This window comes from Desmodus rotundus, chromosome 9 (genome assembly GCF_022682495.2).
Source record: "Desmodus rotundus isolate HL8 chromosome 9, HLdesRot8A.1, whole genome shotgun sequence".
Lineage (NCBI taxonomy): Eukaryota > Metazoa > Chordata > Mammalia > Chiroptera > Phyllostomidae > Desmodus > Desmodus rotundus.
The window spans coordinates 721,525-747,830 of NC_071395.1; the positions used below are offsets into that span (position 1 = coordinate 721,525).

A 26,306-nucleotide genomic window follows, 5' to 3' on the forward strand; every position below is an offset into this window, starting at 1 on the left:
TTTCACTGCCCAGCACTGGGCATGGTCCGCTCCTCAGAGAGGGGCCTGTGCCCGTGGCCAAGGACACGAGAGATGAGGACACTTTGAGGGGACTTCAGATTCTCTGAAGGTATCTTTTCAGCTGTAGTGTCTTCAGAATTAATTATGGTGTCTCACTATAACTAATACACAGATAAACACCCTTGGAAAATGTAGAACCATTGGACTTAAAAAAGGACTATCCTAAAGAATGTATTTCGAAGTCCATGAGAAACTCTAAGGAACATTTAACAGGTTCATTTAAAGGGTTCTACGAGTAATCATAGAGTCACAATAGTTCGCTGTTAAGTCCCATGTCAACTCTTATCAAAAAGATTTCTACTTAGGGACTATATACTTAGAAGATTTGTTTGTAAAGCCACGTTTTTCCATAAAGAATTATTTTTGCTATTTTTTTTCTACCAGAAAATTGAAGAAATATTCCCAAGTGGAATAATACTCAAATAAGTGACATAAGAAAGCCTTTGTTCCCTTCCCTGGATGACACGCTGACTCTCGTTACATGATGCCTGATCAGCAGAAGGCCACGGCAGCCCGAGCATTGGTGGCAGCCACAAGCCCTTCCCAGCGAGGCTGTGAGGACCCTCTGACCACCTGATGGCACCTCCTCCCCTCCCTGCTGGACCTGGGATCCACACTGTGGCCAGGAGACAGCCTGCCATCCTGACGTGTCCGTCTGTCTTGCTGACGTGTTAAATGGGCCCTGCTGTGTCACTCAAGTGAAGTAATCCCCAAGCCTTTTGGTTTCATTTATGATATCAGTACACAGGACAGTAAAAAGCCAGAAACGTTTCTGGAAATCCTAAATCCAAACATGGAACATTCTGGAGAAAATAGTGTGAGACTCAGAGCATCGAGTTCCAGCCGTCACACCTCACACTCAGCAGCGTGCTTCGAGGCGGTAAGCTGGCGTGGTTGCTGCCAGTGTGAACGCCAGAAAAACACCCGATCTGGCGCCAGGGGGACTGCTGCCCCATGCTGCGCGGTCTCCCCTCTGGGGTTACGTGAAACAGTGACCATCTGATTTGGGAGACAGCAGACAGGAGGCCTGAATGGTCGGGAGGCTCTCCATCTCACAGCGAGGCCTTACAAAGCCAGCGTCTGTTAGCAAGCGGTTGGGGGCTCTGGATAAGGTCTGCGCTTCCAGCTCCCTGACTGGCCCTGCGCCCCACGGCGTCAGGAGAGCCAAGAGCCACCAAAGCGCATTCACAGTATGTCCCAGGCACATGCAAAGACCAGCGGCAGGGACCCCAGCTACAGCGATGCTCAGCAACAGAGCTGGGCATCTCACGTCAGACACACACAGCTTGACAACCGCCTCCACAAAATAAAAAGATGAACTTGTCATGTCTTAGAAAGCAAAACAAAAAGAAACAAAACCCAACAGAAAGTGTGTATAACATGTATCTACACAAGGCGGGCACACGAGAGAAGCGAAGGACAGCGAAGCGCGGAGGAAAGGTCACAGAGTCCAGCTGTACCAGCGCCGGGGGAGGGGCATTTTCTTTGGGGCTAGTTACCACGTTGGCTTTGTTGTTTATCTGTGGGTGTGCAGAAAACAGAAAGAGACGCCTTAGAGCCCTGGTAGCAAACTCTACACGCGGCACATCTACTGGAGGCGCCGACACGGAAAGAAAGAGCACTGCGAAGAACAGGGGCGCGCGGCGCCGGCCAGCAGCTCCGTCCGGCAGCCGGGGGCGGCTGCAGCGGGGCCCAAGGCGGCTGGGCCTGGCGTGGGTCTGCTGCCCACACTCTCTGAGGGGCCCTCCGTCGTCAGTTCCACCTGCACGCCGCGAGGAGCCTGTCCCTGCTTTCACTTTGTCCTGGAGGCTCAGCTCCCCACTGACCGTCTTTCTGGGGGGCCCTCATCCCTTTGTTTAATAGGCATCCAATTAAAAGCTTAGGTCTTCTGATGAAATGCAGGCTTTATTAATTTGTTCAAAAATGGTACATCTGGGTCTCCTTTAAAAAAATACATTGTCAAATATAAACAGGCAAACTGACCTCACTGCCATATTCTGGTGGTAAGTAACTACTTTCACTAGGTTTCCTGCCAAAGTTCTGCTGCTGTCGCTGAAGATCACACCTGGAAATGCCACCCCCCACTCTGATGTCACTGGTCCAACCTCACAGATGAGCTCGCTGTCTCTGTGGAAGCCCTACTGCGCAAGTGCCCAGGGCTGGGAAGTCGGCCTCGGGCCCAGAGAAGACACTGCACACGGTGGCCTCTTGACCGCGCAACTGAGTCTGGGCGAACAGAGTTGCAGGCTGACAGCAGCAGCTCCACCCACCTAAACTCACGCGTGACGACTTAGCTGTGGCTAGCAGACAGAAACAGACGCTCATACTCGTCATCCTGTACGACATTCTCTAGGTATTTCCTTCACACATCAGTACTGTCTGAAGGAACACGCCCCACAATTGTAGTATGAATGTACATAAGGACTTACAGAGAAAAACGTACTGCAGGAAAAAATGAATACCAAATGTATAAGCCATCACCCCAAGGAATGCTTGGCCCTCTGGTAATTCTTCTCTCTACCTCACCCCCAGGTCACACTGAAACCAGCGCTGAGAGGAGGACAGGAGGCTCACAGCTGACTTGAGTACGTGATGTTTGGCTTTTCTGTTCATCCACCTCTGTATGCCCAGACAGCGCACCGTCGCACTACACTCTGTGACATGCAGGAGGAGGCAGGGGACTTCAGGGGCCCCTTACCAGAAAGCTCTTTAAATACCCCTCTGTCTTTGGCAGTTTGTTTGAAACTTTTCTTTAAATAAGAGCGTACAGACTTGAACATAAAATCTGTGCAACAGCTGAAACAAGAGAAAACGGAGCCTACAAAAGAGGGGTAGAGTGTGGCACTCCTGTGCACAGAGAACATCTGAGGGGGAGTGCAGACCGTCGCCTTGTACCCCGGGGGGGGGTGCGCTCAGCTGGACAGTCAGAGGTCAGAGGGGTGACCTTCCCCAGGGGTCATAGGGCCCTGTGCGCACACGTGGTAAAGACGCTACATTCATGATGTCAGCGGATGCAAACAATGAAAGAGGATTTCTGCGTTTTTATTTGTTGAGACAAAAGAGTTAATTTTTTTTCCCTAGGATGTAGATGCTAAGATCTGCTTTATTTTAGTGAGTGTTCCACGTGCACCTGTACGCACCAACATGCACACATGAGCACACCCACACACCCCCACGCACACAGCGATGTGGACACTGTACTGTGCTCCGAGAGCCCTGCACTAACCCCGTGTGACTGGCTCCTGGGTGCAGCCTCTCCCTGGGGGAGAGCCTGGTAGGCAGACCCCCTCTCCACCCGAACACACAGGCTGGACCCCCTTTTCTGACCTCACCTGTCAGTGGGGGAAAGAAGAAACAGGGCCAGCTGAGCTTTTGGGTATCGAAGTACAGCGCTCAGGACAATGCTGCCCTTAGGGAAGCCGCTCGGAAGCGTCTCTACCCGAGGAGACCAGGGGCGGTCCGTGCTCAGTGGAGCTGTGGGCCCTGCGTCCGAGACCCCGAGAATGGCACAGAACAGTGCAGGGCACGCCACCTCTGGGTAAGGTTGAAACCTCACATTCCCACCTTAACTGGGAAAAGCAGACATCCCCCGTGATGCTGAAACTTACACAGGGGACCCTGAGCACAAGGGAGGCAACTGGTAACAGGCAGTGTAGGGCGCGGCTGCCACCCTGCAAATCCCGTCACACAGGCAGGCGGTGAGAGGATCGGGCATGGGCACAAGGGACCCACCATTTCCTACGTCCTATTATCGCAGTGAACTGAGCACCTGACTTTGAGTCAAGTTCAAATGTTAGAATAGTAACTAATCCTGAGAATGCTGAAGTGCTCGTGAGGAATGTGTGCATCTGCCATTGGAAGAGAAAGAAAGGTATTAAAGAAAACATACAGGTAACGCTCGGGAAAGATAAACATAATGCAAACACATGGTTACATTCCAAGGTAAATTCCCATGAAACACAATGGAATCAATAGAAAATCAGTTGTATTATCCTGTTTGGAAAACCAAGAAAGTGAAAATACCCTATTCCTTTCTTGGAAAGTTTATAAAATTTGTCCCAAATATTCCCCTAGAAGTGTCTCGGCACCTTAGACAGAAGCACAGTGACAACTGGGGCCCCGAGAAAGGGCCCGGGCCAAGGAGCGGGTCACTGGGCACTCGATCTCCAGACCCAACGTGTGGCCCTCTCAGGCTGCATGTCTCAGCAGTGGCAATGTGCAGGGAAGGTCTGGCTTCACAACGCTTTCAGGTGTCTGGGATAGTTTGGGACTGTAGGACACCAGAGGGGGTTAGACATCGTGTTTCCATAGGAACTCCACATAAAAGTATTATCTGTCATGCTCGTTTCATATGTAATAAACTAGAAAAGAATATAGCTTTTCCTGGCGTAAGTACCACTCATCTTTGTGTGTGAGATTATCTTATGCCCTGACCTGCTCCTCTGCAGGAACTGTAACAATGTTCTGCAAAGACCCGGGGTCACACGTAGCAGTGTAAACGCTCAGAAATGATTCTGGGAGCGCGTGCTGGACGTACCTTCACTCCGTCTGGTTTCTTCAGCAAACTCTTGGCTGCTGCAAAACGAGAGTAAGATCATGTTAGCGAGTCATGTACAGGTGCCAGGGCCCAGCGGGAGACGGTCCTGGTGCCTCCCCAAGGCGTGCTGAGCCACAGCCCCCATGTGCACCTGCCAAGCCAGCTGTGACAGCCAAGATTCCCGGGAATGAAAATGTGACGTTGCTACATGAGGAAGCCAGAGCCCAGTCCCTGCCCAGTTCCCTGTGTGGCCTTCCTAATTTTGAGTGATTCACTAACTATTGGGCCACAGTGAAATATTAATTTATTTGAATAAAGTCTGTATTAGGTAATATTTAATGAGATGAACTGAACTCATCCCTGTAAATGTCAACCGTTTGCAGAACAGGTCACTTGCCAAAGGCAGTGACGAGGTTTCATCACCCCAAACAAAGTGGACCAAACCCACCCAGTTGAGCCACTGGCCCAAGCCCTGGCCTCCTCCCTGCACGGTTCCAGCTGCTGCTCCCCAGCCAGGAGACGTCTCTGGTAGCCTCCCGGGCTCACACTGTCGACCACTCAGTGCATGGGGACAGCGTTGCCCCTGGGGTCACTGTGGCTCCAGGCTCTGCAGGAAGCAGGAACAGAGTACGAGACTCCTGGGTAGTCTGATGCCACAGACCCTTCTGTGAGCAGGAAGCGAGTAAAAGGGCCCCAGCTTCAGCGGTCGTTTGACAGCTGTCCCAGGTGCCAATGGCCTGACAGGAAATTTACCAAGAGCAGCTGCCAAGAGCTGCTCTGGGCCTCCCTGCACTAGAGGCTGATTAGCAGTTACCGAAATTTGACTTGGAAACTGAGTCCCCTGAGGTGATCAGTCGAAGGGGGTCCCAAAATGGAAACAATGCCAGGAAATAGTAGGTATTTGTGTTCATTTGGGGGAGTGACCCCTGCCATGAAGAGCTGGCTCAGCTTCATGTTGCAAACTGAGCTCGCCCAGCTCGCAGAGGAGCGTTTCCCACCTGTCCGCATGCTGCCATGGGTAGCTCCCCTGGACGGCGTGCAGGCCCCTTTCCTACAGCCAGGATGCAGGAGTGCTTTTGGAGAACTTGGCCCCAGGAATTGGGTTCCTCAGTGATGGCCTTCTTTAAGGGTTACCTGCCTGACACCCCTGAGCACAGCACCTTGGGGACAAGGCCATAGTCCCCACTGTCATCCCTGAACAACACACCACTGTTTTCCTAATTATTATTTTTTCTCAATTCCAAAGACAGGAAGAAAAAGGAAAGCAGAAAGTGAGGATCAGGGTCCTTAACTCACGTACCTGAGAAATTCCTCGTGGCCAGCATCGTTGTCAGGATGGCGCCCTGTGAGACAGGAGACTGGGTGAGCGCCGCCCTGTGGGCTCACATGCCCAGCTCAGGGGAGGGACACAGCTGCTTCCTCTGCCACCAGTCAAAGGCCCCCAGTGTTCCACCACGGGGTCATGTCCAGTGCACCCCCAGCCCCCCGAGACCCAGGAGCCGAGCCCACAGGCCGGACACGAGGAAGTCTCTGCTAACAGAGCCTGCTCCTCAACCCGCCCCCGCCCTGTGGCCCTCCCAGCAGCATCCCCACACACCTTGAGCTTCCTGCGGGCATTGAACTTCTTCAGGCAGTCTACCGTCTCCTGCCTGTGCATCATGGAGGCCACCGTGGAGCGTTGCTGTGGAGGGAGGAGAGAGCTCACACTCTGCACAGCACTGCGGCCTAGCGCGCACAGAGTCCATCCCTTCCCTGTCACCTCCACGCCCACACGTTGTAACTGTATTCCTGCAGGGCTGCCTTCCATTTGCTTCCCCACGTTGGCAGCCCCCTCACATCCGACACGTATCCCTAGAAAGTACTGTCATCTCCACGTTCCCCACAGCGTTCATGGGTTTTCAGGGCACGTCCAGGGTCTACTCAGCCTCAGACCACCAGCCTGTCCTACGAGGAACACTTCCTCCTAGCTTCTAAACCTCGTATTTTTTCCTAAAGCTGCCTAATTACGCACAATAAACATTGTGTAATTGTTTTCTTCTAGGCTGTGTTGGGTCTGAGTGTCATTCTCTTCACTTCCACAGTGACCATCATCGGTAACTGGTGGCGAGTGTGCACTCCTTGTGAGACCGGCCGCTGCGACTCAGCCATCTGTGAGGCCAGGTCCTGCTACCCAAATGTGTCTTCACCGTAATACAACTAACTTTGTTTAACACCCCAAGTCAAAATTCACACATTCATTTCAATCTTTTTCTGCAAAAATTATTTTAAACCCATGAAAAAACCCGAAAGGCGAGTTTGTTCCCATGCGAGCGCCACTCACGCAGATCCAGGGGTGCTTGAGCGCCTCGGAGGCGGTGATGCGCTTGGCGGGGTTGATGGTCAGCATCTTGTTGATGAGGTCTTTGGCTTCAGGAGTCACTGTGTCCCACTCTGGGGATGGAAACTTTAAAAACAGAAATTTATAAAGAGTGTAAAAACCAGGTTTCCTCAGTCGAACAAGGAAGAGCCAACATACTAATGATTTCCTTAAGCATCGAGTTCCTCCCCAAACTCATTCTCGCAGACAGAAACCACCCCCACGTATGGATTTACCTGATGTACGTGCACAGAGAGGCACCGACGAGGGACAGACATAGACTCCCGAGTGCGTATTCTATGCAGTAAATACTTACAGAATTCAGAAAGGTAAACTTAAAAAATCTCTTAGTCCTGAAAGTGAAATTTGACACACTCCTTCTCGTGATCGTTTGTAAAAATCACCAAGGCGGCAGCTGTCGCACGTGTAGGCACCACCATGCTGCCTGTGAGAGCTCCCTGAGGCCCCGTGGGCCCCACTGTCCCAGCAGCAACAGCAGAGACAGCCCAAGGCCTCATGTCCTGTGTGGTTCATATCCATCGGTGGCCACAGTGCGGAGGATCGAGCTGCGCGGGCCGCATGCTGCGCCCCACGGGCTGACACAGCCATCGGGGGTTCACTGCCGCTGAGTTCAGGAAGGACCAGCTCCCACAGGGGCTACTAGAAACTCACCTCCCATCAATGACTTCACAGTAAAGCTACTTATCCCAAGTTTCTCTCAGTGAAATTATTGTTGATAAGCACATGACCTTACTTACTCTAACCTAATCAGCACAGTTAGCAGAAATACTCTCAGTGAAACTTCAGAAAAACTGATGTCTCATTAGTTTCTAGACAACAGAAACTGGGCTCTTCCCCAGTCTGTGAAGCTTTAGAGAAAGTCTTGGAAAAAGCTATTGTAACTGTGTCATTGACTTGTTACTTTTTGTATAAAATGGGCAGTTTGTGACCCATTGGCAAAATGAAATTTGAGAAAACTATATACTCTTTAATAGTTGTAGATTTTGCCCAATTAACAACTGTCACTTTAATTCTGCATTTATTTTGGGCAGCTGCAAAAACTTGCTAAGGATTCAGAACAATGAAACACTCCTGGCAGCAAAGGGCGAGTTGCCCCGCCCGGCTTTCCTGACCCTGGCGCTTGCCTGGCCTTGAGTGCAGCTCCTCCCCCAGAGAGGCCTCACTCCAGTCTGCAGGGATGGGCAGGTGCTGCTGTGGCCACTGAAATAAGTCTATCCGATTATTAGTCTGCCTAGATGGAATGCGTCAGCATGAAAAGAATCATTTTTCCCATGACGCGAACTTCCATCTCACCAGAACACGTTAACAGAAGGCACTGGGGAGTTCATGAGACCTGACAGAACATAATTCAGACTTTTAAAAATATGTATTTGTTTATTCTAGAGAGAGGGGAAGGGAGGGAGAAAGAGGGGGAGAGAAACATCGATCGGTTGCCTCTTGTACATGCCTTACGGGGACCAAGCCCACAACCCAGGCATGTGCCCTGACTGAGAATCCAACCTGCAACCTTTTGCTTTGCAGGATGACACCCAACCCATCGAGCATAGTGGCCGGGGCCAATTCAGACTTTGTACATCAGTCCTCTCTTCTATGTGGAGCTTTTAATTTGTGCACAGAAGGTAGACCCTGTATCACCTGCTACTTAGTTACCCCACTTACTGTCACAGGGGGAGCAGCTACAGCCCCTGCACACTGGCCTCTGGGGGCTATGGGGGGAAGCCCAAGGGACTGCATCATTTACAGACACTCTTAGCAAGGGAGAGAGACTGTCTCAAAGAGCAGAGTGAAGCCGAAAAGGGACAACAGATAAGGCCTCACTCTTCAGATTCAGAAGTTAATTCACATACGTGTGTGTGTATATGTATATGTCTACTTTCGAATACTCTAACTGTAAATAAAATGCTCTGGGATTGAAAATAACTTTGTTATTTTTCAACTGTGAAGCCTCTTTTCAAAGGAGAGCTTGCACAGAGCCCACGAGGTGAACGAGACAGAGAAGTCGAAGGGTCCCGCAGAGCATGCAGTTTAAAGTCATGTGACTGGCACCGGGAACATAATTAAAATAAACAGGTGGGAACCATTTCTAAAGCAAAGTGCTGTAATTTCTAGGAGTTAAAACAAAGATCCAAACATTCTGACAAGCAATGTCCTTCCTTAGAGACTCCAAGCTGTTCTCCTTTCACCCTTAGCAGATGTGGGCTAGGAGGACACAGGCTGGGTAAAATGCCGCATTTCCTAATTCCCGACTTGTCCCCTGCCCTCCCCCCCCCCTCCCCTCCCCCCCTCTCTGAGAGGCAGACTACAGGGAGCTCCTGTAGCGCTCTGAACTGTTACGTACGTCATAAGCGCCGGCCTTGATCTGCTGGTAGAGCCTGTGCTGGTCTTCGTCCCAGAACGGGGGGTACCCCACCAGCAGAATGTACAGAATGACACCTGCGGGGATGGGCACATCAGCACGTTAGGCAACCTGGCCAGCAGCGAGCCCACTGGACACCCTCAGGACACGCAGAGGGAGGGGCTGGGCTGTGGGGGGTGCCCCGGACAGACTTGTGCATGGCGGCAGTCAAACAGGGTCACACCGTCCAGCCGTCAGTCCTAAGCTGCTGACTAGGCCCAGCAAGTTACCTGAGGATGACACCTGCCTGCCATTCCGGGCCACATGCTCTTTGGCCTCCCTGAACATTTCTGTACGTGACCAGCCAGCAAGGACTGCTGGCATCTGTTTTGTCAGAGTGGCCAAGTACCAAGACTGTGTGTGTGCCAGGTCACGGCTGCAGAGCTGGGGAGCTGGGTGCCTCCCCTCAACCCCCACACTCAGGCCCCTGGCCCGGCGGAGGGAAAGAGGAAAAAACAGGAACTAAGTGAGGCGTAAGGAAGGGCAGGCAGCGCATGGCCCTGGATGAGGTTGGCAAAGACTGCGGGCCGTCTCAGGTCCCTGGTCACTGCCCAGTCCGCACCCATGGTCCCTCCCTCCAGCACCCAGGGCCCCAGGGCAGCACTCCAGCCACCCTGACCCCCTCCACAGCACCCATCTCTCAGTGTCCGCCTGTCATATTTAGCAGCAGAAACAGACCTGGTTGGGGCTGATTTTGCAAAGAAGTATCTGAGTTATTGCTGTCAGCACTTGGAGGTGAACAAGGACATTTTGGGATAGCACCGTGACCCCAAGGCAGTTCAGGGTTCATGCTAAGAAGCCACCCTCAGGGAGTGGGAGGGAGAAAAGCTGGGGGAACACCTAAGATCTTACCTGCTAACGAAGGGAAAACCCCAACAGTTTAGGATAGCTGCTTGTGTTTCAATGGCTTTGCAAACTATAAAATGTCTTCATCTAAAGTGCACACAGTTCCAGGAGGGTACCACATCCCCTTCACAGGGAGAGAAGCTGGCTCAGAGACAGGCAGGGCTGGGCGGCAGGTGCCCTGTACACACAGGACTGCCTGGGGTTCTCCCAGCGGCTTCCCTGGTGCAGAGAGGCCCAGAGCCCTAGAGGCTCCCCAATTAAAGTCAAACAGCATGTTGCTGCTGTCCCCAAGGAGATGACAGACAGCGTGGGACAATCCATCCCTACAATATGGCAGTAAAGGACTTATTTATGCTTTTAAGTAAAACCAAATCTGGAAAGTTACTTTCTGAGTCAGGGTTTGGGACCAGCTCCTTGCAGTCCCTGTGGCTAACACCAAAGGCAGTGGAACCCCATGCGGCAGGTGGCCCCACACTCCCAGACAGCAGCCAGGGCTGCCCGCACCTTCAACCTGAGGGAATGCTCGGAGTACCCTGTCCTACCCCTTTCCTCTCTGTCTCCCTCCTGCTTTAGGGTGAGTTCCCAGACAGGGAAGAGGTCCTGTGACAGCCACTTTGGGAGACATAGCCTCCCCCACCCCAGTGGCCAGTGTCAGAATCACACAGTTGCGGCAGTGGTCAGCCCCCCAGGACGGTCTCCTCCCTGCTTCTCTGGACACAGCCTCTGTCTCCCCCAGCCGAACCCTCTGGGTCAGCCTCTCAACTGCAAGGATGCTGGGTGAGGCCAGGAAGGGACACAAGTGAGGCCTGCCAGGGGGCTCCTACCCCTGACCACACAGCACCGCCAAGACCTGCAAGTGGCACTGGTGGCACTGAAGGACAGCAGCCCTTCAGTCCCCTGCACCCCATCCGGAGGGGCCTTACCGCAGGCCCACATGTCCACTGGCTTCCCATAGGGGTCCTTCCGTAGGACCTCTGGAGAGAGGTAGCCGGGCGTGCCCGCGAACCCTGCAGAAACAGAAGCCCATGAGTTGGTGCTGATGGGACAAGGCTACTCGAAGTGGGGACACCAGCTGAACCTTGTTGGGTTCTTTCTATGCGGTGTTGGCCCCACCGCCTCCGCCTCAGGAGGTTGCAGGGGCAGAGAGAGCCCCCTCCATCTGTGCAGGGCCCTGCCAGCCTGCACTGTGGCTGGTGAATAGCCAGCCCTCTCCCTGTGGGGGCTGGGACCAGCATGGGAAGGGGCGAGCACGCACCACGCAAACGTGCCACATAGGCCTGGCCCGAGGGGCGTCTCAGCAGCAAGCAGCTGAGGAGCAGCAGGTGCAGGCAGGACCTCAGTCTCCTGACCTCCCCGCCCTAGGAAGGGGACCGCCCTTGGCCCGGGCTTGGGAGCCGAGGCTGAGGTGAGCTGGTACAAACAAACCTGGGGGAATAACTCCATGTTCCCGCAGTCCCCATGCACCCCACCACCCCGGACTGATATCCTGCCAGGGCGCAGCCAGGGCACATGCCTGGTCAGGGGCATGGAGGGTCTGCCCAGAAAACACAGGGAACACCTGGGGTCTCCGATTGCTTGCAGTTGTTCAGAGAAAAGCAGCTAGGAGTGAAGGGTCTTTAAAAATATCTAATCTCAGAACACTGGAAGTCAGAAAGAAAGTAAGACAGGGCTCGGGGAGAGGTTTCAGAACATTGTGTGAGAAGTGGGTTAACAGTGGGAACCGGCAGGAAGTCAGAGGGTAAAATAACTCATTCAGGCCAAACACTGAAGTAGTACATGAGCCTGATTAGAAACACTTGTCATTTAAATTTATTTAGAAACAGAAATCTCAAAATTATCAAAATTTTAGAGAGGAAACTGGTATTTTCCAGAACAGATACGTAAGATGAAACACATACTATAAATCTATGTGTATACATGCTTTTTAATATTGTTACACTTTAATTCACCAGTCACACAGGTCTGTCAGACACTCAGTGCTTCCGGAGCCTGACTCTTTACACAGCAGCTTTTAGCAGCAAGTGCGGCTGCGTGTGCAGAGCCCCTTCTCAGGGACCAAACACGCACGTGCTCTTGGAGCACGGCCACCACCTTGGTCATTCTCAGTACCCAGCCCATTTTCTCACTGTCCTTTAAGAAAAAGTCTGTGTGCTACTGCTCTCCTATTAACATATCTTGCCTTAAGTTATTTCCCGACTTCCACCCTTCAATGTCAGTGCAGTGTAGTGCTGATAGGCCCCCATCTTCCTGCTGGTCAAGCAAGGGTTGGAACAATATTCCCATTCCCCGTGGTCAGGAAGTGGGGTGTGGCTGGGTGGCAAGGGCAAGACCTACTCACCAAACCATGCCTGCTGGTCTCCTTGAACTTCTATGGCCAGGCCAAAGTCCGCCAGCTTCACAGCCGCTCCCTTGGATTTGCTAGCTAAAAGCAAATTCTCAGGCTTTATTTAGAAATGAAAAAAAGAGACTGAAGTGAGATGCTATTTTAAGTGACTCTCCACCACGAACAGCGTTTTATGAGACTGGGGGGACAGGCATGCACTGCCCTCTCTCCGGGACCTACCCCGGCCCCCAGGGAAGAAGGGGTCAGAAACGACAAGCGCCACCACGTGTGCAGGTGCAGACAGACGCGCTCACAGCCAGGACGCCCGGCCGGAGCGTGCACGTGGGTCGGGCCCAGGGAACGGGCATCTGTCTAGACCTGCTCACGTGCTTCCCAGGGCCACCCGAGGCCCCACGCGGCCACTACAGGGACTGAGGAGCCTGGCAGAGCACAGCCACTGGCAGCAGGAGGAGACGTGGCAAAGTGAACGAGAGTTGGGCTGATTTACAGACATTTGGCAAAGAAAACTGTGCAAATTAAATCCTAGTTGATTTCAAGAGTTGGGACCCAAATGTAGTGATTTTGATTCCTCAATGTTTCCAAACAATTTCTGTACAAATTTTGGAGTCTTGTTCTGAATTATGTATTAAAATTGCAGTCTTTAAGAATCTGTTTATTCTTAAAGGCAGAAAGAGTATGCTACTATTTGCCAAATGTTATCGTCAGCTCTTTTCCTTTATAGGCCAGCTTTCTGCACCATGATTCACATGTCTTCAGAGTGTGAGTCTAAGCATTACTCAGACACCCATCTTTACACCTTGGAGTACTACCAGGAAGAAGCGTTCATACTTCCCGGCCTTCACCGCTGCTAGGGACTAGTAACGCCCGTGGAAAGAAGGCTGTTTCTATCCCAGTGCTTCCTGACCAGAGCCCGAGACACGTGGGCACTTGGAAGGCAGGCACCAGGCCTGAGCCTTCCACGGGCCTGACTGCCCTGAGGGTGTGAGGAAATGGCAGGGGAAGGTGGTTGGGAAGGGCGGCCAGTCCATGTGCTCAGTGACGTCTACTCCCTCCCAGTGTCTGCAAAGATGCCTGCTGGGCTAGGACAGATACACCTGAGAGAGCGGCTTACGCTCTCTTCCCCTTGGAACAAGACCCAGCAAATTTAGAGGTGTCTCTCAGACTGACTGAAAAAAAGGTGGGAAACAATGGACCATACAAAAGCAAAAACAATTGTCTGAAAATCTAAAAATTCAGTCAGTCAAATTAGTTTTGTTTATACACTGACAAACAGCTAATTTCATAAAGCTGGGTACACTTTTTTACTGAATCAGTCGATTCTGTTGGTTGTTCCAACCTTGTATTAACACGGCCTAAACCAATATTCAATTGATTAGTTAAGCGAGTCAGGCAAATTGGCAAACAACTCAAAACCACAATGTGAAGGAGTCAGGTTGAGGCTGCAGGGAAGATGTTAGTCGGGCGCCGGGCGAGCCCAGGGGACTGCACCACTGCCCTCAGATGCAGCTCCAGCAGGACAGCTGGTGGCTGTGAGGCAAACTCGGCAACAATGCTTCAGGGGTGGGCGGACTTGGAATCACCTTGACACCCAACTGGGATAGTTTAGTTTGGGTGTTGGGATGAAGATGTCTCAAGAATATGAACGATCTTCACGTTGAAATAACTGTTAGCAAAACCTGACATTCCAGATTACTTGGAATTCTGGTCATCTATCAAGAGTATCAAACCATGGCATGCTATTATTTGACATTTTATTCTTAGAACTAAAAAGTTTCTCATGTAATCAATAGTCTCCGGCTATTAATTTATGAAACAAATGGCTGAGAGGAACCATCAAACTGTCACCATAGTTTGAAAGCATGGAGGTGTCAGAGATCTGCGTGACCTACACTGTCCTAACTTGTCACCAGCAGGCTCATCTCAGGGCAGACTTGCGACTGCTCTCGAAAGCGCAGCCATTTGAGTTCTCTTAGGTCACGTGGCACTGACGTTTGCTGAGCAAATGCCAGTGTCACCATGAACTAACATTTAAATTTTTAATATGGTTTCATTCTTATCACTCAGTCAAAACGCTCTGGGCAGTGCTGTGCTTCACGCCCTAAAACAGCACATCTCCTCCAGCTGAGCTGAGGCGGCCACCCAAGGCTTTCCCAGGCAGGCCCTCTGAGGGATGGAACATTAGCCCTGAGACAGGCCCTGGGGTTCCCCACATGCCCGTGAGCTATGCTGGAAGTCACAGACCTGTCGGCACTGGGATCTACCCTGACACCCATGATGACTGTTCTTCGGCAGTTATGTGCAGGAAAAGGCAGGGCAATTTCAAGGGTTTGAAAACTGCAATTTTATAGGTTTAAAAATTACCAGCCCTGAAATGGCTTCATGTTTATATATATTTTTTAGGCAAACCTAAAATGCGGAATTATGGAATGCAACCTGGAAAGTTAGGATGATTGACTTTATTGAGATTTGCTTTATATTACACAGGTGGCAAACACAAGGCCCATGGGCTGAATCCGGTCCTCCACCTTGTTATATCCGGCCTGGCACCTTGTTTCTATCCAGTGGCAGCACCGAGCTCCCACTTAACTGTTAAGGGGTAGTTACATTTGTACAGTCCTCAAATTACATTCAGCCCTTTGAAGGCAACCGCGAGGCTGATGTGGCCCCCAGTGAAAATGAGTTTGACACCCCTGCTTATAAAATGTTTCATCACAAGACTGCTTCTAATTAATGGCTAGCTTCAATGAAACATTAAGAATATCACACAAATTTGATATGCTTTGGAATACATCAGCTTGACTAACCCTATTATCATGTCCTACGACTCATACGGCCTTCACATCAAACATACACTGTACTACCAAAGGTCAGTGGTGCGGCGGCGAGTTCAAATTCTGAGTGACGACAGAAATAAAATTTGTCTTATATTCCAAAAAAAGCTGAGGTAGAAAACTCAGCTCACCGGTGTCCAAGTCCTTAAAAAGGGCTCCCGCCGCACCCTTATTTGCTACTATTCCATGGCTTTGATTTTCTACAGGAAACGAGAAGAATGAGCTCAGAAGCACTAGGCTTCCCGGGCAGCTGTGGGGGAGCAGGGGCCCAGCACCGTGTAGGAAACAGGCAGCGTGATGGCCCAGAACGAGGGTGCAGGCCAGGGTGTGTGTCCCAGGCGTAGTTACTAACTCACAGGCTCTTGGAGCTGAGTAATTAGTTTCTCTCTCAAACATTCTAAGGAGTAACTTCTGTTAGCTGTTCATAGGAACTGTGTTCTCCAGGCTCTCAAACGAGAACATGTCTGAGTCGATATTCCTTTATTTCTTGTGACATCATGATTGTCACTTGTCACCGCAGCCTCTCTTTGACCGAGTATTTTTCGGGTCACAGTGCTTGATTGAGGTGTGGCCTTCTTTTTGGTGGGAGCACAGCGACTCACGTTCCACACAGTTGTAAGTGACTTCAGTCCCGTGGCCCGTAGGCCCGCGCACAGAGGCACTCTTGATTGGCACTGTAATTCATGCCCACGGCTCAGACGGGGCTGTGCAGGGGCAGGAATGGCTTGCGAGCGTTTGTTCTTTTCTCTTTGCAGCTGACTGCCCTGTCACCAGCTCACAGATGACCAGTGGGAGTCACAGTGGCTCATGGACGGTCTGTTTGTCAGCACTCCAAACCCACTGTCTGGACTGGCGGGGCCTACGTTAGGGGCCCGCTGCATTCCGTTCTCTGAGCCTCACATTCCAGCCAATGCCTTATTGATCCCTAAATAGGGAACTTTTAATTTACACAACAGCCTATTCCTGAACTATGTTCCTCCCCACTCCACATGATAGCTGAAAGAGACCTTATTCTCTTACTCCCAGCTCTGGAAGATCTATGGGTGGGATTGAAAAAATCTTTTGGTTAGCTAGACTTAGAACCACTACCCACATAATTCTTAATGTTCCTGGCAAATTATTTCCCATCACCGTTGACCTATTCTTTGGTCTCTATGAAAGTTTCAATTCACTGAGCTGAGCTGAGAAGTAGCAGCGACCCTGGAATCAAACTACGTGGGCACACACCTATGGCCTAGCTGAGTGCCAGGAATAGGTCCTGCCCCTCAAGGTCATTGAACCCCCCCCCCCACCCGGGCAACACGGGGTCACCTGAGTGCCCTGCACAGGAAGGGTTGTGAGCATTCCTAAGGGAAGTTGGCATAGGGACATGGTGGCTGTTGGACAAGGGGCAGGCATTACTGTTTTTATGACTAAAGTCCTGCCTCGATCCCAACGCCCCCAAAGATGAGAGTGCATTCCCGAATTCCAGGGCACTAATTATGTCAGCAGGGCCAGAGACAGCACCCGAGAGGGTTTCCAGCAGTTGGCTTGACCTGGACACGCTGTCGACAGTGGCTGTGTCTGTGCATTCGCCTGATCCTGCCTGGTGTGCTATGCCGTGTGCCCTTTGCCCTAATCCCCAGCACCCCCACCCTCTCCCCCTGTATGCAACTGTGCCTCCCGTTCCCACTGCCTGCTGGGCTCAGCCTTGTCTCTAGTCCAGACAGCTCTCCAATGGGGGTGGGGGGGAGGTGGTGCCAGGGTTAATCCAGCCCCCACGAGTGATCTCCAGGCTATCTCGCTATCAGACAGGGTATACTCATCTTCTTTATCCAATTTTAAGTGATGTACATAGCAATCTACTTTCCTGTGTTACCTTTTACACTATAAATGTGCTTTTATTCTTCCCTCCATGGAAGGCGCCTGCGCACACACTCAGGAGGCGTGGCCAGTTCCCAGTGGGGTCTGCAGAGTCGCGTGCCCTGCTCCGCAGCCACTGCGCTGGGAGAGCCTGACCCACAGAGCTCATTGGTGCCTGGATATGGAGGAAGAACGACACTTCCCGGGCTTTTCACTAACAATTAAACTGTGCTCAAGCATGTGTTATCTCCAAATTAACACAGGAATCAGGGTATGGAAACAAAAATATATGGCCTGAGAACAGTAAGAGCTATGTTTTTGGAGCCTGCTAGTGAGAAATTTTGGTCCATTTTTCCCATTTTCAGGTGTCTGTAAAATGCTAGTACAAGTAGCACATTTACCAGGTAGAGCACACCTGGAGGGTGTAAGAGACACGGAATGGGCCGTGTGTCCAGTGCCTTTAGCATGCTCTGCACTCTCGCTCAGCAGGCTTCCGAAACAAGCACGCAGAACTACTCTGACCTAAAATCTACCCAGGCCAGCCATCGGACAGAGACGAGGGCAGGTGCGGAGACCAGGACGCACTCCCCGGAAGTTCATTTCTGTCCTCCCTAATGTCACAAGAGAGAAGGGCAGAAACGCATCTCCCCGGAAAGCAATGTGCTGGGTGATGCTGCAGCCTGTGTCTCCGGGTGGCCAGTCTCCCTGACACCCCCTGCCTGAGTTTTTAATTAGTGACTTCAGCTCATGTGTCAGAAAATATCTTCTTCCTCACAGCTCCCCTGCTGGGCCCGCTGCCATCTCGGATTAGAGCCCTGGTCAGTGCAGGCAGCACTCAGCTGAGCTGGACGCTGACACATGTCCACATCATGGCCCAGAAACCGTGACCCAGGAGTCACTGAAGAGTGCTCTCTCTCCGTCCGTGCTTCAAGTGTACTAGTAATTACATGACATGGAGAAAAATATTTCCAATGATAAATCCATTAAACAGAGTCCTGGTAAACAGCACAAAAATGTGCATGTCCGTATAGGTTCACTTAACAGAGAAAACTAGCTCTATGAGTTCTGAGAAGTAGCAGAAAGGGGCTCTGACTGTACATGGCTTGAAAGGAATTTTTGAAGTGATCACCAAAAAAATGAGTTTTCAAAGGAACACACTGTTTTTCCTTTATTCCAGTGGGTAAATTTGGTAAGAGTTAACAATGAGCACAGGCCTATTTCGGCTGTCCAAAGGAAGACACCACTAAGCATACCTTTGCTTTCGACATTTGATGCTCTCAGATTCAAACTGAAGACAAAGGAAGATTCCAGAAAACCAAGGCAATGTTTTGCTTATGAATCGCATCTCCAAGTAACTCACTATGGATCTTAGAGACAACTCCTCTCGGACATACTGAATGAATGGCAGTGACGGATCTACAGTTCATTACAACTAGAGGGGTCTGCACGTGAGCAGCCAGCTAAGGTCCCGCCGAACACACACAGTTGGACACTGGAACCTTTGCCAGAGCTGTGCACACACCTGGGAGAGCCGAGCCTTCTAACAGAGAGTCACAGCTGTGCCCACGGTGCTCATGTGCTCGCCCCGGCTCGCCCACTGTTGTTTCCTCTTACACGTTTCTAGGCCTTCCCTTCTTCTCTGGAACCCCACGCATGAGACTAGAACGCTGAGTCTTCCCTACTTACTTTCCAAGCGATCCAAACATTGCTCATCAGTGATATGAAAAGCTGAGCAAAGTCCTGAACTTTGTTTTACATTTCTTCATCTGATTCCAAAGGCACGCAGGTCTCAGTCCCGAGGAATGTCAGTAAATATGAGCCAGGAAGCCTCAGAGTTCTCAGAGCTCCTGGAGCTGAGACTCCAGAGTCCAGCAGGGGGTTCTCCAGCGCCCAAGCACACAGGCCGAAATCGACCCAATAACTATCTCCGCAAGCCTCATAATGTGGAGGACCACTGACATCACATTGGGTCTAGAGCACAGGCTGTGAGACAGTGTGTCCAACCAGCATCCACAGGACAAGTTCAGAATGAGGAGCGCGTCTGTGTAACCCAAAGCCCCATCAGAGGCCATCTCCACTCTGGTTTAGGGAAGTATTCCTCCCGGAAGGAAATGGGACAGAAGTCCCAGCAGGAAAGGGACTGTGCTTCGCCCTGAGCAGGGCGAGGGCACGCAGCTCTTGGAGCCCCTGCCTCTGGGACACAACTGCACTGACCAGTGTGTGGGCAGCACTCACCTGCAGGTCCCGGTGGACCACGCCCACCTGCTGGCAATGCAGGGCGGCCTCCAGGATCTGCTGAGTGCAATGACTGCATGCAAACACCAGGGGCAGCGTTAGTCCCGAGCCGCACGGAGACCCGGGTGCCCACCTCGGCAGACAGCTGGCGGTGCTGGGACGCCCGCCAGAAGGGACACATTGCTCCTGCAGAGCGACCGCTGCCTCAGAACAGGCAGGATCCTGCCAGCCGTGTGCCCGGCTGGAGGTCCACTTGTCCTAAAAAAGCCACCTTAAAGAGCCTTCATGTGATCCCAGAGCTCTCCCCCAAGCACTCATGGGAAATAAATTAGGACACAAATATAATTCTAGAGCTGTTGTGCTCCGCCCCCCCCCCCCCAAAAGCGGTTGCCCGTTCTCTCCCATTGTTTTCTAAGTGTCCCTTTGAAGCCGTCACCTGAGCAGGCGGGTTCGGTTAAGGTTAGATCAGAGACATCACTAGTCCGCTGCTCTGCTCCCTGGTGTGGCGACCCCCTGCCTGAGGGCTCAGCGGACTCAGGAGCAATGTGCAGCCAGGTTTTCTGCCTCGGTCACTGCGGTCCCAGGACAGAAGCGCACTTCAGTCTGCAGGCGACACTCATCACGGGCCAGGTCTCCAGGCAAACGTGGGACATTCGGGAAAACCTGCCCCCAAACCGCCTCTTGGTTCATGTTCACCACTTGGACACAGGACAGGCGTGTCCACCACTACCCTCCCCTTGTTGCCATGATGTGTGTTTGGCCTGCAGACAAGCGGCTGAAGGGGCCTCATGCATTGTCACGTCACCAGCCAGCCAGTGCAGCGAAGGTTGGGAGCAGCAAGGGACCCCTTTCAGTGCCCGCCCTCTGCCCTGCCCCAAACACACCCCCCTTCGATTCAGATGCACAGATTCCAGTACTGACCTTCAGGTCCCTGTGCACTATGCCATTCAGGTGACAATGATTTACACTTTCTAGAATCTGCTGTATGCAGTGACTGCAAAGACACAAGGGTGGGAGGAAGGGACAGTGTTGTGAGGCACATGACCACTCATTAAACAAACACAAAAATTACATCTTTTCCATTGTTTGGCTTAGCATTGCAATTAAGCTGAATAAAGCTAACTCTGCTGCTAACAACGATGGCACCCAGCAGAGCCTGTGGTGTGTCCACACAAAGCAACCTGAGCTGTGTTTTGTCCACCGTGACTACAATCTCACCACTGGGGGACAGAGGTCCAGATTTCTGTTTCCGAGAGAAGGTGCACCTGTTTCCCATCGTGCTCTGGGAAAACTCTCCAGAGACAGAAAACATGTGGGTATGTCTCAGACACAACTGAACTGTTCCCAACCTGAGGTCACAAATAAGCGCAGGTGTGGAAAATAGAGGACGAAGTGGCAGGAGAAACAAGGGTCAGACGGAGGGACACGGCTACCCGCTGACCCAGAAATGCTGCCTCGTGTGGAAGGTGTTAGTAGGAAAAGTAATGTGAGTCCGTAGTGACAGGGAGAAGTCAAAAGTCGGCCCACGATGCGAATCAGCCCTCTGCAGTCAGGCGAGGCTCTGGGGAAGGGCTAGGAACGGACGGAAACAAGTATGTACAATTTAAGCCCCTGGAGCACATTTCCATACGTGTCTACCACCTGTCAAATGCACAATTTACATTCTTCTTAGTACAGGTCCACTGAAGTCAAACAGACCGCTAATTAACCTGGAGGGAGACCACCGACTGGCAGCCCGCTGGTCCCTGCCTGTGGGGGACGCATCCACTGCGCAGTGTGCCCGGGCCTGTGCACTCAAACAGAGGCACACACGACTTGGGTCACGCAGACCCAGGTGAGGCGCACAGTTCAGTGGGGACATGCTCCCCACTGAGTGTACAAACAGGACTCCAAAGTGAACTCTTGAGTGAAACGAGTAATCACCTCTGATTTTCTACAATGCAAATGTCAAAAACTGACAAAGACGGAGACCCTCTGATGGAAGTCTGCTGAGAGACGCACAGGAGAGCCTCACACTGGCTGTTCCTACTGCACAGCTCACTTGAGAGCTGGCAATTATCTTTCTAAGTCGTATGACACTCTTCCCTCGGTAATAACATTTGCTCCATCCTATTTTTGAGGAATTTCACTTCCTCTTCTCCAACCACAGGCACAGGTCACTGAGCCTAATGAATAACAGAAAAAAAAAGTAAAAAACAATTCCTGTTGAATGACTGTCACCATGTTTTACTAGTGAGAATGGACTGAATTCTTAGCTTCTTGAGGGGCCCAGGACAAGAACAGACTTGGGCAAAGTACTGGCAGAATGTGCTCTTCATGCTTGTGGTTGTGAACAGAATGTTTTCTCCTTCACTCTGTGTGGGACTAACTCTAAAATGCCCTGCCAAAAACTCCCAAGCTTCCAGGAAGCCACCCCTTGCCCCCACCCCCGGGGCCACCCTGTTGTCTATGGGCCTCTCGACAGGGAAACGGTGTCTCAATCGCAGTCCCAGCCCATCCGAGGCCCTGTGCACAGCCTCAGTGAAGACAGTCCCTCTCTCTCGAGTGCACACCATTTCTCCCGGGGCTGCTCCCTTCAGAGGCCCTAGGGAGGACCTGGGGGAACTGAGCTGGTGATCATTCACTCATCAGAGTATGAGTGACACTGATCTTTCTACTTGATTTTGGCAGTAAAAATTCCATGAAAATCTCAGGAGGGTGGTCGCACACAGAGATGCACAGGATGCCACAGCAACACACTGAAGCAGAATATGGACTAGAGACTCAGAGAGGGCTACGCAGGCATGGGTGCCACTCTGGGCAGGGCCGGCAGGTGGGCTGCACTGGCCTGAGGAAGCCCTGAGAGCACCAGAGACTCCTCCAGGGGTCCTGTTCTCATCACTAACAGCAAGCCCTGGCTCCCGGCCTGTTTTCAGAGTAAGTGCCAACTATGGAGTTTGCAGGAGGGTGCCGAGGAGAACGCATGCCGTCCAGTCTCAGCACTACCTAAGCACAGAGACAAGCACCAGCTCACTCCAAAACATAGCCTTTCTGCAGCCTCGGAGGTTTCACATGCAACCAAATATTGGCCATTCTTAACTTCATACAGATCTGACCCACTGACGAGCCTGGAAAACCCTCTTGAGCCCTCGGAAATACTTGAATAAATATTTTTCAAATGAGGGTTCCAGGGTTGTACAGAAACTTCCAGCTAATGATGCTCTGGGGTGACCCCGGGGCTCCTGTCGTCTGTCTCTGTGGGAGCTCAGGCACTTGGTACCTGCTCCCAGTTGTAGCCACTGCTCACTGGGAATGTGGTGGCTGTGACCCAGGAACTGAACTTGTGATTGTATTTACTTCTGATTAATTGACACGGAAATTAAAGAGCCTATTTAATTTCCTTTCATTTAATTTTGCATGAAAGTGACTAGGGGCATACTGGGCCACCCAGGACCTAGAGACCAGAGGATACCAACCTTGAATCTCTCACATTTGCTAAAAGAGTTTATGTCTTTAGTAGAAGTCATTCCAGTTAGGCTTTAATAAAATATGCATTCTGACTACAGACACTAGATACTAATAAGCTTTAGACCAGATTCACAGATTTTTTTTTTTTTTCAAAGAATCATCTTGGAAATCCCGAGGAGAAAAAGCATCTGTCTTTATGAGAGAAGGCATAGCCGATGCTGTGCTCCCCGAGGCGGCAGGCCGGGCCACATGACTGTGCAGAGCGGGGGCAGGTGTTGCCGGTGCCGGGCACTCACCTGGCATCAGCCTCACTGTAGTATTCTCTCGCCACAATGTCTTCAAACAGTTCACCCCCAGTAACTCTGTGAAAGAAGAAACAATTAAGACACCCATGGATTTGTATCACGTTTATACAGAATTTTTGTTTTCAGTTTATTTAAAAAACCATTCTTGAAACATGAAGTGTTTTACAACACTGTAAGAATGGCAGTTTCACAAAGGTCAGCCCAGGGAGTGGAAGCATTTCCATCTTGTCTGCAGGCCTTTCCATGGCCAGGCCCCAAGGACACAGAGCTCCCTGTACCACGGACACCTTCCGAGACTGATGTGCAGAAAGTGGCCTCTGTGAGACTCTTGCTTCAGGTCCCCAAGGGTCGGGTGAGGGGTGGAGAGCGGGGGTGTTTCCTCAGCAGGCGGAGCAGATGCGCCTGTGGAAGTGGCAGAGGCCCACAGGCTGTGTGTCTCTGGAGGCTCCTTGTCACCCGGGAGGGACGTGTCATGGCGGGCCAGAGGTCGCAGCCCATACCCACGGCCCTGGCCTGAGCGCCTGTCCATCCGACCACACCCAGTTTCCTTCACGTCCCACGGGCTGGCCAGAGAGCACAGTGTTCTCTTAACCTCAATTTCATACTCTGGAACAAACTATGTGTATCCTTTCAACTTCCTGTGTATCTTTAACTACGTGTACTTTTCCCCATGCTAAGACACAAAGAAAACTACTTTTCTCACAGAAAGAAGACTGTGCAGTGTACGGGAATTACTAGGCTGCTGTGAAGCTTGTCATTTCACACTCGGTCACGGGCACTGGTTCATGCCAGAGCCTTTTTCTCTAGTTGAAATAAGTCACAGAGACACACGCGTGTGTGTGCACTCCCCCACACAGATGCCTGCTGACTGCAGAGTGTTTCTAGAGACAAGAGTCTCTGATGTCAAACTGCTGGGTCAACGAGTAGCCACGTTTCAGGTCTGGGGGCAAACAAGCCACCCCTCACCCCCCTTGTTGCCAGGGCGCTGACAGGCCACATTGTCACTTGTGACGGCTGCCAGCGACAAGCTGCTCTAACTGGGAAGGAGTTATCTCATGTTAATGTGAATCCCTGACATGAGGGAAGGGGGCCCTTTCCTCTGCGGGGAAGGTTGGTGGCCCCGTCCACTGTCCTCGGGGTCCCTTGACCTCTGTCTCTGTCATTTAAACAGTGGTGGGACCAGTGACTGCTCTGAGCTCCCACATGACCAAGCCTGCAGGGCGCACGGCCAGGATTCCACAGTATCACCTGGCTTTGTCGCTGTTCTGGTGGAGAAGCTCAGCCACTGCGTCTCACCTCTGTCCCTCGGCGCAGTGCAGCACAAGCAGAGACCGAGCCTCCGAACGCCCACACCAGCCTCGTCCTTCCCAGACACAGAGACCATGAAGGTCTGTGTGCCAGGCTGGGCGGCCAAGGGCACTGCTGCTCACATCCCCGTTCCTCCTCGCACGCTCACAGCCACATCCCAGTTTACGAGTTCAAGTGCTTCTTCCTCCCTTTCAGCACTGAGCCATCATCACGTGGTCCCTCAACCACATGCCCACATTGTATGGAACTTATGAGGCAAAACAGGCTCCAGATCTAGAGAGGTTCTGACAAAGAGCTTCATGGACTCTCCAAAGATGATGCTTCTCTGTCGACGCCACGGGAAGACTTCGAGGACCGCCTGCCAGCTCTCCACTCCATTAAATGCTCGCTACAATCTACAACTGGAGGTCACGGCACATGAATCCGGCCCCCCTCACATTCACCACAGTGGCTATGAGAATTCCAGGAGGTTCTTACCATCCCTTCCACCGAGCCCTCCTGCATCGACAGCACACGGCAGGGTCCACGGGCAGGGTGAGCTGAGAAACTTCCCCAAGCTGCAACAGCCTCTCAGGCTTTCCACAGCAGGACTCGCAGCTGCACAAATCCAGGTCAGGGACACAATCGTTCCCCTCCTGGAGGGCACAGCCTGCTGACCCACAGAAGGAAGGGGCGTCTGCTATCTTCAGGAACGCAGGCTCTGCCCATGTCTCTTCGAGCCTCCACAACTGCTCAGGTCTCCCCTCTCCTACCCACCCCCACCGCGTGATCCCAAGTCTCCTGATGATGCCACTCACGAGAGGACCTTCGACAGTGCTGTTTGACAGGGCTTTGGCTTGTCCCCTCAGGTGTCCCACAGCTCCTCTGCCTTTCAGGTCCTGAGTCCTCCTGTCTAGAATGTGTCTTACTGTGTTGTTCTTCAGTGTGGAGCAACTGCAAACTTTTCTCTGGGTTCTCTGGCATGGACGACAATTTTCATTGAGCTCTAGTGGTTTGTGTCATTATTCACTTAAGTGCTGGGACACAGCTCTTCCTTTTTCTTTGTCCACGTGTCTGGCAATTTGGTTAAACCTTCTATCAGAGCTGAGAGAGGTGCCTCCCACCATGACTGATGCTATGACCCTCCCTGCCCTCCAGCTTGGGGGCTGACTGAGGTGTTCTGCAGCCCTGCCGTCTGTCTGTGGGTGGAGAGGTCGGCTGGGTAGGGGCATTCTTAGAATACCTGGCTCTCCTCTACTCAGACACCCTGTTCCTATGGAAACACATCCCAGCTCTGCATCCTTCTCCCCACAACGACATGCCCTGTCCTCATCTCCTCCCGTCATTCCTCCCAGGCCCCTGCTACTACCATTCTGGGTCAGAAGGGCAAAAAGATAAGGACCCACTGAGTCTGCTTCTCTACAGGTCTGGGTGTTTGTGAGTCATCTGCATTGGGCCACGTCAGCAGCAGAGCTGTGTGAGGGCAGCGAGGCAGGGGTGAGGGACTGAGCTCTGCTCCGATTCAGAGCTGTCTGTTTCTGGCCCTGGACATAGGTTGTCCAGTGTACCACTTTAAGTTATGCCTCAGTCTTTAGTTGGTTCATGTTAATTAAAAAAAAAAAAAGATAATCTTGGTTAGTTTTGCTTAGTCGGTAGGTACTTAGGGGTCAAGGGCAGTTAGATTTTATGACACAGCTTCAATGTGACATCATAAATCAGAAATTCGACTCCGGTCTTTACAGGAAGAAGTCTGCACAGAGCTAGACAGAGCCCTGCACAGCTGCTTAAATCCCGGACCCA

The 26,306-nt window shown here is 51.7% G+C and overlaps 1 protein-coding gene across 6 annotated transcripts in view; it reads right to left on the bottom strand.

The window, feature by feature from the left end:
- CAMK2D (calcium/calmodulin dependent protein kinase II delta) overlaps positions 1 to 26,306 on the bottom strand; it is a 125,304-nt gene that overhangs the window by 17,654 nt on the left and 81,344 nt on the right. For 2 of the 6 annotated variants that reach the window (XM_053911651.2, XM_053911652.2), the window contains exons 5-13: positions 23,211 to 23,276; positions 20,389 to 20,461; positions 12,554 to 12,656; positions 11,139 to 11,222; positions 9,313 to 9,407; positions 6,918 to 7,040; positions 6,195 to 6,278; positions 5,898 to 5,940; positions 4,598 to 4,635 (exon numbers count right to left, since the gene is read on the bottom strand). In XM_053911651.2, the coding sequence (XP_053767626.1) occupies positions 4,598 to 4,635; positions 5,898 to 5,940; positions 6,195 to 6,278; positions 6,918 to 7,040; positions 9,313 to 9,407; positions 11,139 to 11,222; positions 12,554 to 12,656; positions 20,389 to 20,461; positions 23,211 to 23,276 (709 nt within the window). Of the gene's footprint in view, positions 1 to 1,520; positions 1,581 to 4,597; positions 4,636 to 5,897; positions 5,941 to 6,194; positions 6,279 to 6,917; positions 7,041 to 9,312; positions 9,408 to 11,138; positions 11,223 to 12,553; positions 12,657 to 19,467; positions 19,539 to 20,388; positions 20,462 to 23,210; positions 23,277 to 26,306 lie in introns of those variants that run through there. The other 4 variants (XM_053911649.2, XM_053911650.2, XM_053911653.1 and 1 more) reach the window with 4 other exon arrangements.